General features: G+C 39.7%; 1 protein-coding gene across 1 annotated transcript; it reads right to left on the minus strand.

Annotated features, from left to right (window-relative positions):
• Positions 1 to 355: 355 nt before the first annotated feature.
• Positions 356 to 19,728, minus strand: XPC (XPC complex subunit, DNA damage recognition and repair factor). The gene is made up of 16 exons (XM_088134277.1): positions 19,065 to 19,728; positions 17,849 to 18,035; positions 15,246 to 15,358; positions 13,875 to 13,989; positions 12,931 to 13,015; positions 11,144 to 11,301; positions 10,804 to 10,918; positions 10,235 to 10,324; positions 8,361 to 9,260; positions 6,894 to 7,054; positions 5,677 to 5,758; positions 4,845 to 4,979; positions 4,391 to 4,560; positions 3,661 to 3,754; positions 3,006 to 3,095; positions 356 to 2,240 (listed from the first exon to the last, which is right to left on the minus strand). The coding sequence occupies exons 1-16, from the start codon at positions 19,189 to 19,191 to the stop codon at positions 2,028 to 2,030; spliced, it is 2,835 nt and encodes a 944-aa protein (XP_087990403.1). The 5' UTR covers positions 19,192 to 19,728; the 3' UTR covers positions 356 to 2,027.
• Between the last annotated feature and the right edge of the window lie 9 nt (positions 19,729 to 19,737).

Genomic DNA, 19,737 nt, shown 5'->3' on the forward strand with positions numbered 1-19,737 from the left:
GCCTGATAAAGTAGGATAAGCTGAAATTCCTGTATTTTTCAAATTATTTTTCAAATTATTTTTTTTAAAGATCTACCCTATATTTCAAGCCACATTCTAGATTAATAACTTAAAAACACTGCTTGCAAGGCAGGTAGACAGCTGACCCATCCAATCCCAACCTAGTGCTGCCTGCAGGAATGACATTGCTGCTTATGTGACAATATTTGGGAAGCTTTTGTGCTACCTCATAGCTTGACTCAGAATATACTGGAAATTTATCCAGAGCAAATTTCACAACTCCATGGGACTGTCAAAATGCTTTTAAGGTGACAAGAAGGAAGTTCTGAGAGGAAAAAACACACTAAAACATTGAGATTTTTAAAATATTCTTTCAGCAATTAAAAGAATAAAGCTTTATTTTAGAAGTCCCTCTTCTTGTATTTGAGGTTTCATTCTGTAAGTTGTTAGCATTTACTGGAAAAAAAAAACAGCTTGAAATAAAGTCAATATATTGCCATTGCACATCTGGTGTTTCTCCAGAAAAAGCTAAAGGTGCTGATTATTACATAAAAAGCCCTAACAGCAAGGCCTTGGGCTCGGACAACCTGACCAAGCATAATTCAGACACTGAGCGGGCCTGTCAAGATTCCCTCTGCACATAAGGTAAAGGCAGTACAGGGCCCCAAGGCAGGTCTTGTCAATAGTAGCCTCCACGTTGTGGAACATGCTCCTGGCCTGACCATCCACATATTCTGAAAGGTCTTTAAAATCATGTTATTTCAGGGAGTCTTTGGCTTGTAGGGAGACTGTGGAAGGCTAGTATAGTATACTCCTTTTCCAAGAGAAGATCATCTAAATTGCTCGTGTGATGTGTGAATCAAATAAGTGTTCAGTGTCTAAATGTGCAAATGGCAGTCTTAGGAAAAGAAAAAGACTGGTGTTCAGAATTCAAGTTTTTATTTTTTGCCCAGGGTTCAGTATAAAAGAATTTTTTTTCTCTGAACAAATGCAAAGTGCCCAACTAGCTCTGGTCAGGTCAAATGGATGGAGTTTCTCATGCCAAAATCTAAACCAGCCAATGCACTTCTAAAATAGCTTTGAGTAAGACAGCTGCTATACTTAACATTTCTTTTGCACAAAAAAGTGTACATTGGTAAAACATTCAAAATAGCACACTAGGCAATTGAGTTATGTTTGAACATGTGGTGGCAGACCGTAAGCCATTTTTCTAATAAGTCCCACTCAGACTGCATCATTCGCAATGTCTAAAATTGGGATCTGTCCCATGATCAATACACAAAATGCTAAGACTCATGAGAGTTTCCTGTGAGGACAGAAGAGGAAAAGGAGAAAGGAATAAATCCAGCTCAGCTAGAAACTATATATCTACTCCTCAAATGTCCTATACTCATTTATAGTACTAGCAATGTGAACCAATACTTCACACTGGTTTCTTTTCTAAAGATGAAGGAATGTATAGGAAATGTCTACAACTTTCATTTATTCCCATTAGAAGTTTTATATATATATAGGGGGGAAAAAAATACAACTTGAGCCCAACCTTTCTATTGCAGCATGTGTGTGAGTACACATACGTGTTCCTTTCATAAGACTTCCCTGAAGCTCATGAGTCTAGCTTATTAATGATGCAAAGTTTCCAAGAAAAGGAATCCATTTGCAGGTGTTGAGATCTGACACTGAAAGGTACTTTGCTCCAACATGGATGTGTTTGCTGTACCTACCAGCAGCACCTTAAAAAAGCTGTGCCTATCATGATTCTAGTACAGCTTCTTTAAGGTGCCACTGACAGGTATGGCAAGCATGCCAGCAATGGGTCCAGAACATTTTTCTTGCTTCAAACACAAGCCCTGCGTATGTCTAGGAATGCAATATGAGAAAAACTGGCTGGAGGTTTCTTGACTGTTTAGTTGCTCCTACTGGCAGGAAAAATTCAGTGTGAACGTACATTGGAGCAACGTAAAGTGCTTGCTTGTTCACGCTAAGACATGAATCCAAAGAATCCAAACCGGCCCCAAAACTCCATGTCACAACTTCTCAAATGGGAACAAATGTTTTGCTTCTCCTTTCTTTTCTCTCTTGCTCTTTTTGAGTCTTTTTCCTCTCTCACTCTGTTCCTCAGCTTGCCGATTTTGGGGCCAAGAAACAGCCATATCTCCAGCAGGTGTCTCTGAGTTTGGTCCTTCTTCATCATCGGATGAGAATCCAGACCCCTTTTCCACCATGACTCTTGTCTCATTCTAGAAGAGAAAGTTTAAATATTCCACTGATGCGGTGGAAGAACTCCCCCTTTAACAGAGGGCATTGCAACAAAACTAGTAATGGACAACTGGCTGTACAAAGCCATATTACAGAATTTATATTTGCAGATTTCAACAATTCTACTGCAACTGCAAGAACCATCAGAATGCAAAGCAAACATTATTGAGATACTTCACATGAAATGCTACAGCAAAAGAGAAGACATTTTTCTATTATTTTAGCCCCAAAGAACCCACTTTCTGAAATGGATGACCATACTTCTTTCAACAAATAACACATACTTCACCCCGAAAAGCCACTTAACATTACCATAATGTAGTTCCATTAACATTTATATTGTTGACACAATTTATGGTTTCTCAAGTTTTTGATTTAAACCACTGTCAGGTCATATTACAATCCTATTTAAGTGTACTCTAAAGTAAGCCCCAGTAAATTCAGTTATCCTGTTCTTCCAGATAACTATAAGTGAGCAAAATAGTCCATTTAATATTTATGCAGCAAGAAATAATGCCCTTGTCATTTCAAGAGTGAGAAAAAAGTACTCTTTCTATATTGGAAGTTACATTTAAAGTACTTGTTGATTTCTTGAAAAGTAGTTTACTTCAGATTATATCTCCAATTAAAAAAGATCTATACACACAACATTTTGCTCTTTTGCCAATCTGAACACGAACTCCAATATCCAGACAGCCTTGAATAACTTCAGATTTGTGATCCATACATTACCAATGTTTTGTTACCTTGGTAGAATAGCGCTTCTCTAGCCTCTCTTTGATCAGAAGTCCCTTCGCCAGCAGTTTCCAATTTCCCAGCACTCTCTTCTCCCGCTTCTGTTTTTAAAGTTCACCCAGAATGAAAACCAAAGGGCGCACCCTCATTAAGTCTGTGGTTGGCAAAGTAGCACCCCTAGTCACTACAGCATCTGTGACAGCCTCAAATAGCATCTATGGGATCCCAAAATTGGATCCACATCTCAAAAACTAAATAATTAAATAGGGCCAAAACCTCATGGGAGTTCAATCTTTTGATCCTTAATGGGGAAGGGGGGAATTCTACACGTGCATGGTAAAAAGAGAAATGTTGCAGAGATTGAATCACTGAGGACAAGTTGAAATGATAAATGATAAATACATTATAAATTTATTATGCCCTCCAGTTGTGTTGGGAGAACTCCCTTAGTTCCAAATCACTGCAATCCTTATGTATTTGGAGGGCACCAGGCTAGAGAAAGATTAGGAAATGCTATCAGAAGCTGCAAAAGCATTGACAATCTGCTAGTTCTGTAATTAAATTAACCATCCACTTAGCTTGGTTAATGCTGCTGACTGCTAGCAGTTCACCCCTCTCCCCTCCTCCTAATAAAGACTTCGACCCCATCTTCAAAGTAATTCTTACCTCTTTTTCCCTCTTTTCCCTTTCTGATTCTTCATTCTCCCAGGCTGCAACAAGCACTTCTTTGTACTCTTCACAGATTATATACCCTTCCGTGCTGTGAAAAGGGTCCAAGTTGTCATTTATGCACTGAACAGGGACAAAATGCAACCCAGGGACTTGTGTTTAGATGTGTTTAGGACTGGGCAACAACCTTTGGCCTTCCAAATGTTGCTGAACTCCAATTCCAATTCATCCTTGGATGGGCAAGAGAGAGAGGTGCTGAGACTTACATTTCAACACCTGGATGGCCATAAATTCCCCATCCCTCCAACAGATTAAATATCAGTACTTTCAATGGCATTTGGAGAACTAGATGGAAAGTACCCAGGAACTCGCGAAGAGAAAGATGGGATGTAAATGTATTCATAAATGAGTAGATAAGAATTTGCACTACTTTCTTCTAGGAAGGAGTGTTCATTGCTTCAGCATCACTCATGGATATAAAAATATTAAACAAGCAAGGAAGAGGAACTAAGTTAATCCACTTTTGTGAAAGTGGATGGAAAGAAGGGGAGCAAGTGCTGAGCTCCTACTCTGTTTCAGACATGGCATGATGAAAACTAAACTGGTAATTCTGCTTTCCTGCAATACTGTGACTAGCCACGTATGCTAAATAAATCCAAAGACCCTGCGGTAGGACAGAGGACAGCTGTGTTTCCCAGTAAAGCCAGATCACAAGTCTATGACTTACACAGGGTGAGAGTAACCACCATGAAAATCAAATCCTGTAACAGCTGGAACACAGTCAATGTCCAGTTTACGGGCCACTCTATGAAGGTTAGGAAGCTTTAGCTGCACACAGCCAATGGGTAACATGCTGGGTTGGAAGAGATAGACATTCCCAAATTCATTCCGAGGAACCTGAAAGTGAAGTGGAATGGAGGAAAAAAAGACATTATGGATATTCTTTTAAGCAGCTACTGGTTCTTGGTGAGAAGGAAGCACTCAGTTAAAAAGATAAACAGCAGGAGATCTGGGGCAAGTGTGAATATCTTTGACACTTCATTTTCAGTGTCAAAGAAAAAAAAATGCTGCCATATTAAAGTCCACATTTTAAGGCACCTGGTACAACTTACATTGGGATAAACCCTGCGGGAGATTGGAGTGTATAAATACCTACCCGTTTTGCTTAATTGCCAGCTTACCCTTCCATCAACAGCCAGAGGTGGCTGGTATTCCTCGGTCTGCCAGAGACCAAATAATGGCAAATCTTTTTTGTCCCGATTTGCAGGTTCTGCCATTCGTGCTTTTCTTGCTTGGTTGGAATAACCTATAACCATCTGTACAAACACAACAGAGTTCACGACAGAGTTCAGAGTGTCATCTATTCCTTCTTCTTGCTCTAACTCTCAAACTCACGCTCTCAACTCCTGCTCATCACAGTCTCTTCCTCATGGAGAACATGTAAGAGTTAGCTGTGCACCAGGAGCTTGCCCATCTCCTTTGGAGTAAGAAGCACCTACTCTTCCAAAATCTTCATCACAGTATTTGGCAATAAAAGTCCATTAAATCAGGTTAGGTATCTGTCAGTTCCAATATGTCTGTAAACCCCTCTCTTGGGTACTGCAGTCACCCTGTTCCACCTAGCTTTATTTTTAAAGAAATACTTTTTAATTAAAAAATTAAGCAAAAAAAAAAAAAGCTGATATGCCCTAAAGCTGACATGCTGCTTCCTATTATTTCCAAGAATGTCTGGGGGGCCCATATATCACCCCACAACTCTCTTAGAAAATAACTGGCGCACAGCTATTGCCCAGTACTTTGGAAGGGTATTCATTTAACCAGAAAAGGTTAATTAGGGTGTCAAGGGATATCCTGGGGAATTAAAGGTGGTAGGAGGGAATATCCTCATCAGTTTGACTTCTGGCAAAATAATGAGCATTTTTTAAAATTCTTGAGCTTCAAAAGTTTCATACATACATATTCCCTGCCACAAATTTCAACATTACCCCCCAAATATTGTTGTTATCACTCTACCTTATAAGGCACTTCTCCAATCCTCACCACCCGAGCTTGCTTCAACCAAGTGTCCTTGGAGTGCAGCGTATGGATACAGTCTCTGAAATTACCCAAACACCATTCTTGGTGAATAATACAATCTCATACAGATAATGTTTGTAACACAAGATCCAGCATTTTAAAGATGTACCATATTAGAACAAATTCAATATACATAGATTTCATTTTTAAGAATTTGTTACAAGTATGCTATTTGTACTATGGAGGAAACTAAATTCCTATCCTTTAACCTCCTTGCCCCCCCATAATAATGTGGATGTACTTTGAATATTTGTTTTAGTTTTTTTAAAACAAACACTATCCTTCTGATGTAGTTTTAGTAAAAAAAAAATCCTGATTATTATTCTACTTCATATGAAAGTGCAGGTAGGTTATAGAATGCATTTATAGTGAATATATTTACCAGTGCCTTTTTGACATTTAGTATTCTAAATCTATACTGACTGGAAAAGAAGAGGGTTGGAAGAGGGTGAATGTAGGATCAAACAGAGGCTGGCTGACCTTCAGCTCATTCCTCTGAATGCTTAGTTGTAAGAAAGTCCCACATTGTTTAATGTAGGGATGTGAAAGCCTGGAAAAAAATCAGCACAGGTAGACTTTTCTGGCACCAGATTTTGGGAGGTCAAGCAGAAAAACAGGTTTCATGTACATGCTCTGAGTAGCCCCACCTGCCCGTGTCCAGCCCAAACCTTCCTACAGAAGTGGAGGGGGAAAAAATGGGATTCATTTTAGGAGGGAAAGACCAAAGGATGAAGGGGATGTTGGGTTCCCACCCACAAACACCAGATTCATCCTTCCTATGTAATCTGTAGGAACAAGCTACAGTTTCTAGTGATGGACAGCCAAGGCCCACTCGGTCTCCAAACAGTCAGCTCAAGCCTCACTTTCTCAATGAAATTGGGTGGATGGAAATGTTCTCTGTGCTGCATTGCACACTTTGAAGTTTAATCAAGTTTGAGGACAATCACCCATGCCAAGTTAGATAAGGCAACTCTCCGTACCCCGATAAGAGGATGAGTAACATTCATTGTGAGGACTGCAAACATGGATCCTTGTCTAAATGTTCAAAATAAGTAGTAGTAAGGTATTGCTGGTGGGACAGTAAGAGATGATGCCAGACTAGGGTACCCAATGAAGCCATGCTTCACAGCATGTGCACCTGAGAAATGTCTCACCTGGAATACACGGCCTCCCCTCGGCAATATCCTAGAATAGAAGCTGTCTCAGGATAAATGGCCTCATACTTAAGGAGATGCCTCTTCAAGGCATAAAGCGGGTGATTCTTGTATTCACTGATGGATCTTGGCAAAGGCTGATCTTGAAGTTTAGCTAGAAACTGGGAATCATGTTATTAGCAGTAGACTATAGAGGAAATCACTTACAAATATATTCTTCAGCTTTTGGAAGATGCGATAAAATACAATATTGAGGCCTGGTATGTTCACCCTGCCTTAGTGCAAAGCTTTGGATTTAAATAACCATTCTAGACATTATCTAACCATCACTGCTATCCCTGCTCTTCCCAGAAGTGATCTCAATTTTGCTTATTTTCACTGTGTGGATTTTGCCAGAAAGTAAGGAGTTTTTTGTTTAGATTTTTTATCCCACCTTTCTTATTTTTATAAATAACTCAAGGCAGCAAACATATGTAATACTCCTTCCTCCTCCTATTTCCCCCCCCAACAATCCTGTGAGTTGAGTTGGGCTGAGGAAAGGTGAGTGTCCCAAGGTCACCCAGCTGGCTATCATGCCTAAGGTGGGCCTAGAACATAACGTCTCCTGCTTTCTAGCCTGATGCCTTAACCTCTAGACCAAACTGGATCTCTCTGCTATGAACTTGCCCAATTATGGATACACAGGAAACCTTCTTCTATGTGGCTCCAGGCTATGGACTGCTCTCCCTAAAGATGTGCATTTGGACCCCACTTTCCAGGATTTAGAAAAATGTAAAAAAACAATCTCTTTCCCCAAACTTTTAACTGTTAATTGATTTAATGGTACTTATTCTAATGTCATCTTTTATACTTCGTATTTTTATTCTAGTTACTTTCAGCTGCCATTGTGCTTATATAAGCAGAAAGGTGGGGTATACATTTAATAAATTAATCAAATGTATTACAATGTTGAATGTAAGTATCAATCCATTAGAGTTGTGCTGAGGATAGAACATACATGTCAGGTGGCATCCAACTGAAAAACAAACAAACAAACAAATACAAGCTAAAGAGTATTGCTCACTCAAATTCTGAGGTCTAAACACTTCTCATTTTCATCAATGGGATGTCCTTGAAACCTGAGAACGTGTAGGCATTTGCCTCTTAACGGCTATAAGGGCTAAATAGCCAGCCATACTGAGGGCCATTTAAAGAGGTCAGTCCACAAGCTCTGCTGTCATTTGGCCAACAACTGACTTGAAGGGAAACTGAATAAAACCACATCTGAGTTAGTGGGTAGACCAACAGGAACAGATTAGCTGAAGACTTGGACGAAAGAAGTAGCAAAACAGATCAAGGTAAAAGGAGAGAGCTCCACATTTTTGCAACCCAGAGAATTATATCTATCAGAACGGGGTAAAGGAAAAATTGAGTCCTGGATGTAATTTTGGCTACTGGAAAAATGTCTTCCAGTTCCATTTTATTTACCTCTCTTTCTTCTTTTTCCTCTCGTTCAACAAAATAACTTTTATATGGTGCCAAGGTATCTTCCCACCACTGGGCATCCACACGACATTTCCTTGTTGACGTCATCCATGCTGGATCATATCTTTGTGTTACATCCTTTACATATCCATTGTCGTCAATGCCAATGATGTAGCACACTGGCTTTGAGGCATACTTGAAGCATAGCAGAGGCTGTCCAACACTGCCACGAACACAGTCCACACATACCCACCGGTCTTCTCGTTCAAGAAAAACCTCTACCCACTGGTCTGTGCCTCTCAATATAACTGACTTCTGCTCTTCTTCTTCATCATCATCACTAGAAATTATTTTGTTTTTCTTCCTGGATAGGTTTGAAGAACATGGACTTACTGTTTTCTCTACCAAACCACCAACTATTTCTGAGTTCTTGGATCTTTTTGACCCAGAAGACACTGGTTGTTGCCTCTTTTTAACAGCTACTTTTGTTTTAGGGGTTCCTAGTGGTGACTTCAGTTTTTTTCTGGGAATTTCAAAATCTTCATCAGATATGCTACTGTCATCATTTTCCTCCGAAGGACAGAATTCAGAATCATTATCCTCACTGTTTCCACTCTCTTCTTTATATGACACTTTTGAGGCCACTTGCCGTTGTCGGTCATTTTTAGGCCTCCCCAGCCCCTCTTTTGCCCTCAAGCTCCTCTTATCATTCTCAGATTTTGTATCTTTCTGAACATCCCTCTGTACTGGAGATTGCTTTCTTAGCCTTTTGGCCCTAGAGAGGTTTGGCTTCTTGGGAGTGTCTGCTCCTGTGCGTTTTCTTGATGCAACCACAGAGCTTTTGGCAGAATCAGGCAATGTCCCAGAAGCTACCAAAATGGAGCCTCTCTTGGAGGTCTTTCCCTGAAACAAATAAGCAGGAGAGCTATAGATTTTGAGAGGCAAAAGCAGAACAAAAAAATATGGACAGCTCCACTGAGTTAAATTTCAGGTTTTTGACTTTAGAAAATGATCTGCTCTTAGCAGTTAGATATATTGGCTGTTCACCACTTGAAGCCCAGCATGAATTACAGTGCATCAGTGGAGATGCTGGATCTGTGGATTGTGCTGTTTGTCTCAGCGACACAGGGAGTTCTGTGTAACTAAGTTCCACCACCACCACCACCACTCATCTTTTGTGGCCTTTATGATGATGAGGGACTGCACATCTGGGTCACATTTCAGTCCTTTCTCTCCCTTAACCATAAGGACTAGAAACACATTTATTGTTGCAAGTAGACTGCTTCCCTTTAAAAACTACACATTATCTATAAAAACTAGTTCTATTACTCAGACAACAACTTTGCCTGTGCACATCCCATCTACAAGATCTCTAGCTGCATCTCTTTATAGGGTATGGCTTACCCTATTTACTTCCCACGCATAAACTACTGCCATATCATTTCTCAACCCCAAATTCTACATTCTGCAGATACTGAAGCAAGAGCTACAGAAGATAGCAGGATAAATACAACCCAAGGAGTTATATATTACAATATTTACCATTCTGAAGAAGTGACGGCAAGTACAATCCTATCCCACTTACATACAAGCCATAGGTAATCTGGCCTACTCCATGAACTGTAGTTATCTCAATTTTTTAAAAAATCTTAAATTTATTTATTTGGATGAGCAGTCATTGAATTTATTTCAGGAGGAATAAGGAATTAATAAAGACTTGAAGAAATTAAGGAAAGCAAACCAAAGCACACACACAAGCATAAACGAAGATATTAAACACAGACACAGGAGAGGTTTACTAAGAAGTAAGTCTCAGTGTGTTCAGAGAGCACCTTCTCCTGGAAAAGCACACATAGCAACAATTTTGCCATACTCACCTTCCCAGATGGCTCTTTCAGGGTAATGGGTTGTAAAGACAATACAAGTCGGCATAGTAGGTGCAACGCTCGAAGAATAAGTAAAAATATCTATTAGGAAAGGAAAAAAAAGTTTGGAATCTGTCTTTTGTACCTTTCCTTCCCCCATTCAGTGTTAACACTGTTTACCCTCACAGAATAACTGCTGTGAATGTTTTGAAACCAAACAAATGTATAAAGCAGACTTTCTCCCTTACAATTATGGCATATTGGAGCCTTAATCTTCTCCCCAGGTGCCATGAATGGCAACATTGCCACATGTCTGTGTCTGTGTACACATACACTCATGCACACACATATATAATTTCTGAAAAATTGCTTGTATGCTATGCTCAGCATAAAGACAGAATTTCCAGCGATGACATACATGGCCAAAGGAGAGAGATGTGTATAGGAGTCTCTATGTGTGTATCTTTCTGTCTGTATATGAAAAATACAAGCTTCTAGTCTCTATCTCCCTCACATTATCCTTACCATGATTACAAAATAGCAGGGTTCCAGCACGCCTGGCAAAGCCTTCTGTCACTTACATGCACCAGTTCCGCCTCATCTCGTGCAGCATAGACAGCAAAACGCCTCTCTAGAGTAACCTGCCAATCTTCATTGTTGGAGAGCTCATTGTTGACAGTGAAAGTTGCAGTAAACCTTTATTTTAAAAACAACAACAGAACCACAATTTATTTATTTGCCCAGTCACTTATCTCCACCACAGGAGCTGGAATAGGGGATAGGGAAGCTATCTCGCTTTTAACTAAAAAGGAGATAAGACCCTTATTCCTGGAGAAATCATAGTCACGAAAGCCAGACTTTCCACTGTTGGACATTAAATTCAATTAAAAAAAAAAAGAAACGGAAAAGAAAAGACCTTACCAATTTACAAGATTTGACAGAAACAGACGGTTGATGCGACCTACAGGTTCTTTGGTGAAACGAATGGGAATGATAGAAAGACCAATAGCTTGAAGGTCTGGCTGGAGGCAGATCCTGTTCCTGTGGAAACCGTTGGCTAACAGGCACAATAAGTGAACCTGTTGGGAAAAGGAGATAGATCCTAAGGAAGCAAGCAGCCACAGGGTACATCACAGGCACTGAAGCGCTCTTTACATTTTAGGGGACAGGCCCAACATGGGCCAGATCCATTCAGTTGGACTTGTCTACTCAGCCCTGCTCCCCCACAGCACCCCAGTGTCTTTCTCATTGGCTGACAGGAGACAGAGAAGCCATAAGAGACATAAATTTTAAGCATCCCAATCATCCATGTAACTGTATTGGTTAATTCCTATTAAAAAGTATTTTACCCATTTTTTAGTCCAGGCATACATAATCATTTTGTGGAACAAGACCTGCATTTGGACTTTCAATGGTGTGCCAGGGCTAAACTTCAAAAAATAGGCAGGGCCAGGGCAAACTGTAAACGTGCACCTCAATTTTGTATATAATTAATTTTAAATGAATTAACCAAAATTAATGTGATTATTCCTCATGCAGTTAATACTTTTTTCTCATCTCCATTATATTAAAGATTAAAATTGGGTGGTAGCATTTGAAGGAGCTCTGAGGGCCAAGGCTTTGTGGAGCTGATAGTGGCTCTGAGGTCTCAAGCTGCATACATCCCTACTTTCCAAGACAAAAAAAAAAAGAGGGACAGGGAGGAAGGAAGAAAAATGCAAATCCAGGAAGGCATTTGTAGTTATAGTTTTTATCATGACCAACTGGAGTGAATACTCTGCTTTCAACCGAGGGGATGGAATAGCCTTATTTCTCTTCTCTCCCTGGATTAGCAATCAAATAAATTCATAAAATTCTAGTGATAGTAATATAGCCCTCAGCTCATACATTTTCCATCTGTAAAGTCTGCAAGGTTAAAGTATGCACTGACGCTTTTCCTGCATTGTCCTAACAATGTAATAATCTCTTGTGAGAAGCTACAGGAAGTTAATATTCTCTGCCTCAAGTCCTGTATGTTTCTACTGCCACTGAGTTGATCTTTAGCTGAGTGCCAGTTTGCCAGTTGGTTCCTTTTTGTGGTTGTATCTACATCTGCTACTGTTTTGACTGCTCAGTTTATTTTTAAGATGCATGCGGTGGTTGAATTCTAAAATGTGGTTTTAAATTTGCATGTACAGCTTATATGCCACTCTGGGCAAAGAAGCAGCAATAAACAGGTTTCTCAAATGAAATCCAGCTCTATTCTTAAAGAGAAATTAATCCCTTGAGTTATGTTTATTAAGTGCTAATTTAAAATACTGTATACAGGAACATTTTTTTAAACTTCTCCCAAAAATTTAGGATGCATTTTGTTCCAGTAAGAATACATTAGTTTTTGGAAATCACTAACATACCTGGATGTCTGTTATGTTCCTCCAATTGCTCAACTGTGAAACAGATTGTTTTTACAGCAATGAGCTTTCCTTTCAGAAATCTGATTATGTAGATACTGGATAGTTACTGATCAAGAATATATTAATGGTATACTGCATTCTAAGTCCTGCATTGAACAGGGGGTTATTAGATGATCCTAACTTTAAAATACCTTCAAATTCAATTATTTTAATTGCCAGGGTAAATTACTTATAAAAGATGTAATACTTCAGAAAGCTGTGCTTTGCCCCTAGAAGTCTCCCTATTTTCTGACACCTTAACACTGAAGATCAAACCTTATGTGTATCTTCGCGGACTTCTTTGTTGAAGCGTTTCATCATTCGACGGAGATATGTCTCAAACTCAGCTTGCTGTTTCTCTCTGCAAGATTCCAAACTCATGATGAGTTCTATGCTATAATGACTTTAGGATCTCTCTTTCTAAATAAGCATGTCCCATTTTGTTGTCCCTGAAGGCTCTTTCAAAAATGGTTGCTGGGGATCCTATCCACTTCAGGTAAGAAATATATGAAAATAGTGAAATCCCAAATCAATAAACTCCAAAAGAGCCCCTTCCCAGGAAAAACAAAAAATATCAGCTCTGATTAAATGCATAAAGCAGCTCTCCATTTCCCATCACTCTCTTAAAAGTTACAGTCCCCACCCTTAATCTAGGTTTTGTGCAATCATTTAAAACTGGAAACCACAAGGACTGCTTTACATTACAATCTGCCAGAAGCTATACATTATATATGACTACCAGATATGTGAATTTCTTTCTTTTATTTGGCAATATGTATATTGTTACTTGCTTCCTAATATCATGGGAGTCAATTAAAATAATGCAAAGCAAAATATAACAAGAAATGGATCTAGTAGCCAAAGATAAGGACAGCACAAACAAAATGTCAGCAAAGGTCACCAAAACACTAAGCAAGCAGAACTGCTTTTCCTTAATCCTAAAAGCAAGTAACACATAAACTTAATAAATATACATAGCAAAGGGCATTTACAAAACTTGGGGACCATACTGGAAAAAGTGAGAGTTCATAGCAAAAACTCAGAAAATCTTTGATATGAGATCTTTCCCTCTAATGTAGGAAAGCCAAAGGCCAAGTCAGCTGTGAAGACTCCCAAATAATAATATTATTATTATTATTATTATTATTATTATTATTTTATTTAAATTTATTGGCTGCCCAACTCCAGCAGGCGTCCACTCCACATGGAAGTCTGCCTACCTTCTCTCTCTTTTATTTGCTTGTTCAGGTGTTTCAATTTCTATCTCAACAGTTTTGTTGGGCAGCTTTGGTGCCATAACTTCTTTCAGCATCTCTGCCTCAGGCTCACAGAGTTCTGGAAACAAAAGTCTAAATTCAACCGGTGTGTTTCAAAGAAGAACTGAACAGTTCCAGTTCAGGGCTGCTTCCAATATGAGTTTATTTGGTTTCGAATGTCAGAAAATTAAAAAGACATATGAAGGCATCAGATATGAGAGTTTATGAGTATTTCTGAGTCACGTGTTTTCGCAACAGGCTAAACAATGTGTATCAGTATAACATATGTTTTGCCTACCAATCAGGCAAATACTGCATTCTTTTATGAGTCATTCTTCCCCAACTGGGTGCCCTATGGAGACTACTGACCATGCTGGTTTGGATTTTAGGAAGTCATAATTCCAACCTAACTGTAGGGCATCAATCGGGAAAGACATCTATAAATGTCTGTTAAGGCACAGGACCCATGTTACATTGGAAATCTAATGCGATCTTTCATTCTGTTCTAACACCAACCCAACAGCTATGCCCAGCTCATAAGGGATCATCATTAAATGAGGAATTTTTTTATTAAGCAATCTTTGTTCAGCATAAAAATCCTGCTTACTGAAATGTTACAGATAAAATATGGGTTCACCCTTTGCTTATTTCTAGGGGAAAGATTTCTAAGGGAGGGGAGTTTCATAATTATACTAAAGAATAGTTCAGCATCAGAATGAACCTGCTACACATTTTTCATTCTTCTTCCCCTTTTTACAAGCTTCTGTCTTTATTTTTAATTAATCATAGCTTATTGTACCATCTTAGCTCAGATAAACTACAACTAGTGGAAACAAATCACAAAGCGGTTGTTATGAGGAAAAAATGGGTGGTGGGATCACTATGCACACTACCTTGAGTTCCTGAACAAAAGGTGGGTGTAAGTCTAACAAATAAATAAATTTGATTTAAAATTATTGTTTAAAACACTGCTATGTTTTCACTACATCATCTAAGGATGATCTTTGTGAAAGATTTGGATGACATGCTAAATGAAAGTTTCAGCCAATCAGCTTCTGGAGGACCAGGGGTGGCTTCTTCATCTTACTCACAACTGAAAACTCATTGTAGTTCTCTGTAATTTACTTAAGGCTGTGATCTTCCCTGCAATGTCTCAGAAGAAGCTTTTAGTCAATCAGGCTCAGACATGCATAAAACAAACACAACGTTCAATAGATCTGTGATAACCTTTGGATGACTTTAGTATGAACATAAGCACAAAACACGAGAAGCCAAAATAGCCATCAGAAAATGAAGCAAAATGACTTATGTAGCAGAAAATGAAGAATGCATTACCTTCCACATCTTCCCATTCTTCCTCACTTTCCTCATCCTCATCTTCTTCTCTCTTTGTAATAATTGCTTTTTTTGCATCCGTCTCTTTCTTTAAAGGAGTGCTCTGCAAACCGCTATTGAATTCAAAAAGAAATATATTGTGATTTTTTTCCCTCACATACTCGGCTTTTCTTCCCGATATGATTCACGCTGGCAATAATATTAATCACTGGTTATTACCTCAGACAACAAAACAAACTATGTGTAACCAAAAGCAGAAAATAAAAGCCCCTAAGTTCCATATAGCTACTGCACAGTGGAAAAAGGACTGAAGTTAATTCATGTCTGGGGGTTTAGTGTGATGTTTGAATGTGGCCAGTGCTGGGTTCCATACAATGTCATCATTTTACTCTATATGCTGTTCCATCTACAGGACAGTTGCACAATCCCCACTCCATTCTTAGGGTGGCAGAGGGGTGGGAAGAACAATGCAAATATTTGCTATTATCACTGGGCTCTTCCCCCTCCTTGTGCCAATAATACGGTCAATTTGATTTCTACGTACTCCATCTAGTGATGTCCATGCATATATGAGGTGCTTCAGTTGTTTAAAAACTGTATTAGTAATGAAGAAATCACTGGATTGACAGATGTTGATAAACTGTTATCCTGCTTCATTTCTGCTTCCTAAACCATGGGGTCCAACTATGTTTTCCTCCTTACTGTTTCCAGTTTTGGCATTCCAGATTCCAAACAGAAACAACTGATAGAACATCTTGCTTGCATGTTCTATCAATTTTAGATTGAACTTGACCATAAAAGTCATCAATCTCCTTTTCTAATGCATCACCTGCTGAAGCTTGGGGAACTGTAATATTAAAAGGTTGTTTACAAAGTCTAATACATATTATTTGGTCATTGACTGCATTGCACCCAGGTACTGTCTTGGCTATATCCTTCCTATGAAAGCAGGGCATTCTTCTTTGTTTTTCATGTCTTGAGTAGTATGATGTTCTGACTGAAAGTGTCCAATTCCATTTCAATTTGCTGATGCCTAAGATGTCAATGATTCATTTTTCAGTGTTGGGCTTATCCATGTTTATGCTTCTTACATTCTATATTTCCACCATAACTCTGTCTTTGCTGTTGTCATCTACCTCCAGAACCAGAACTTAGCAGAATTTAGCAGACTAATTTACACTAAATACAAACATCAGAGGAACTAGCACCCACTCAAGAAAAAGGAGGCATCCCATTCTTTTAGCCTTCTGAAAGGCCATGAATACCTGGCTCTTTCCCAAGTATTGGGCCAGCATGGGAATGAGCCAGTGAGTATGGGTTATCATGGTGCCATGGCAGGAAGGGTATAAAATCCTTTTATGGTGTAGTTTTATTTTGTTGTGAGCCACCTTGGATTATTGTATAAGATAGGTGACCATATAAGTCTTATAAATTAATTAAAAGGCTCCCACGCAACAAAGGGAAGGGAAAAATTTGTATTTCATAAATACAAGCACTGGCACAAATCTTAGGAGGCTCTAATTTATGAAAGTTGAGGATAAAATATTTCTGAAAGCATTCCAACTTCATATCAGTATAAAAGTTATACATGGTTACAGAAGACCAGACTAAGAATAAACTGAGACACAAAACCAACATCATACCAGATCCTTCAGCCACTTTGTGCTAAATTGTATAAAAGTAGATTACATAAGAAGATATAAATGAATACCACAGGGTTCAGTTCCAGGCCTACTACATTTCATTTGTTTTAGAAATGGTGTGGATGGCAATATGAAGGGAAGATTTGTAGATGATACAATAATTGGGTGGGATAGCTAATGCTTCAAGGAGACATAAGCAAACTTCTAAAGAATCCTGATAGGTGAAAAAGTGGGAAGAAAACCGCATGAAATTTAATGGCTACAAATGCAGCATTCTACACTTAAGAAAAATAAGCCTAATTCACAGGCATTAAGATTAGGAGATATCTGCTTTGATAACAATAAGTGTGAAAAAAAGAAAAACTGCAGTTTAAACTTTCAGAAATAAAAGTTCCAATATATTTTGCACTGGGCAGATCCTGTTTTGGAGTACTCTGTGCAGTTCTGGGTACATTTTAAGAGACTATTTTAGTTTTTAGAAAAATTGGCACAGGATTAAAGAAGGACGATCAGGTGATAAGAAACTAAGCCTTATGAAGAGTGACTGAGGGGACTAAGTACATTTAGCCTTGAGAAAAGGCAACTGAGAGGGGATGTAATGACACTTTCCAAGTATCTGAAGAGGTGTCATACCTCTTCAGAACATCAAGTACAGTACTACTTTCTATCTTTCCAGAAATTAGAACCACCAAATAATGGTCTGCAATTACAGAAAAAAATGGATTCTCATTACATTTTAGGAAAACAACAACAACACCAAAGCAGTTTAACAACAGGAGGCGGTGGTCTCCTCTTTTCTGTATTCAAGCAGAGGCTAAACAGTCATCTGTCAGAGATGCTTTATTCTGGATTCACGCACTAAGCAGAGGTGTCCACTAGATAGCCTTAATGGCCTCTTTCAATTCTAAGAATTTATATTTGTATTTCAAAAACGTCTATAAAAGCTTTGAAGCTGCTCACCTGCATTTTCCTGCTTTTGGAAAGGACTCTTGACTTTCAATACCTCTATTCGTTTCCTCCTTCACTTTGCGTTTTGGTCCTTTTTGGCTGGAATTTTTACGAAGTGGCTGAGGGACTTTTTTTTTCTTTTTTCCAGATGAAACTTTGAGCCTATTTGTCTTCTCAGGTTTTTCATCTTCAAAATCATCTGTATCAAAAATAGAGAAAATTACAAATGTCACTGAGGAAAAATAGCCCACAGACTTTTAAGCAACTTGCTAAGAAAGAAAACCCACTTAGCTTCCAATTATTCTATTCAAAATTAAACTGCAAGGATTTGTAAATTAACAGGATGCTTCTACTTAAGTGTGTAGAGAAGCAGATTTTTTTTAATCAATTCAAATAAATCAGTGTTTTACTATTGACCCAATAATCTCTCTTATTCTTAGCTTACAGCACATGATACTGCAAGCAATAAATGAACCCTAAAACTTTCTATTAATGACAAAATCATTTCTGATTCTCAGCAAAGATTAATGAACATCCATGATGCATTAACAAAAATAAGGACATAATAACTCGATAACATAATAAGCAGAAAGCAGTACCCCATACACTTTCATTTTTCTGATAGAAGAATAAAGAACTTAAATCAGCCCCGGCTTTCACTCTTCAGAAAAGAGAGAGAGAAAAGGTCCTCTCTTCCTATGAAACATTAGTAATCTTAAGCATATATTATTGCGACTAAGAACTTAGAACTTTATGTAACATCAGCAGTAACCCGACACAGGAACGTTCAAAGTGTGCACTGTCACGTGGCATTACACAACTCATATTTCATTCACAACTTTATTCTGTACAGTATTACCCTTTGGTGTCATTATTTATTACACATACCCCAGAAAGGTGTTTTAAGCTGGAAGATTAAGCAGCACTCATTTTAAAGGAAAAGTTAAGAGGCTGAGCAAGAGTAGTGGGCAACTTTTTCTTAACATGTGCACGCGAGCGTTGCATAACAGAAATCCGCCCGAAGCGGCAAAGCGGCCAACTTCGCGTCGCGCAAGAAGGGCAAAGGAGCCATTCCATGAGGCGAAAGAGGCGCCAATCTGCAAGGATTGAGAAAAAAAGCCGCTTTGATTACAGCTACTCCTTCCTTTTCCACCCTGGAATAACTTTCCACGCTGCCCACCACCCCGACGCTCAACCTACTCCCTGCTCGAGGTCCGGGTGTCTTTACCGTCTAGCTGCTCACAAGTTCTCCGACCCGGGCAGGAGGAGGCGGCGGCGGCGGCGGCTGGACGCTGTCCCTTGACTTTCTTGCTGGACCGCGGCACCTGCGCTGCCCCTTTACGCTTCCCGACCATCCCGGCCGCCTTTCCGCGAAAGAAGGCAGCCCGATCACCCACCACGAGGCGCGGCGAGGCCACAAAGGAGAGCAGCCACTCGGGAGGCCGGCGCCGGACGGCCTCCCGAGGACGCCAAGGAAGAGTGAAGCGCCTCTCTCGGGCCCCGCGCAGGGCGGCGGGGTGGCCGTGCCGCCCCCTCCGTTACCCCGCTCCTCGCAGGAGACAAGCGAGGCAGAGCTTTCTGCCGGCGCCGCCTCCCTGACGTCCCTTCCGTGCCGGCGGCTGCCTGTACTTGTGAATCGCTGGAGTACCCCGGAGCGAGGCGACTGCGCCTCGCATCTCTCCCTTGCCCCGCAGGAAGCGCCCGTAGCTTATTTCCCGGCTCCCTCGAAGCTTCCGAGACGAAGCGTCACGCTGCAAAGCGGTTCGCTAACGCTTAACGCCCGATCCTTGAATATTCATTCACACGGACGGTTTTGAATCGGTTCAAAGGGGAGATGCCTCAAAGAACAGCCCGAGATAGGCTAAGCCTCAGTAGAGATGGCTTGATTTCTAGCTTCGTTG

The sequence above is a fragment of the Python bivittatus genome, unplaced genomic scaffold (genome assembly GCF_059951505.1).
Source record: "Python bivittatus isolate LINGU-HERP-01145 unplaced genomic scaffold, Pbiv_v1 ctg000080_np1212, whole genome shotgun sequence".
NCBI classification, from domain to species: domain Eukaryota; kingdom Metazoa; phylum Chordata; class Lepidosauria; order Squamata; family Pythonidae; genus Python; species Python bivittatus.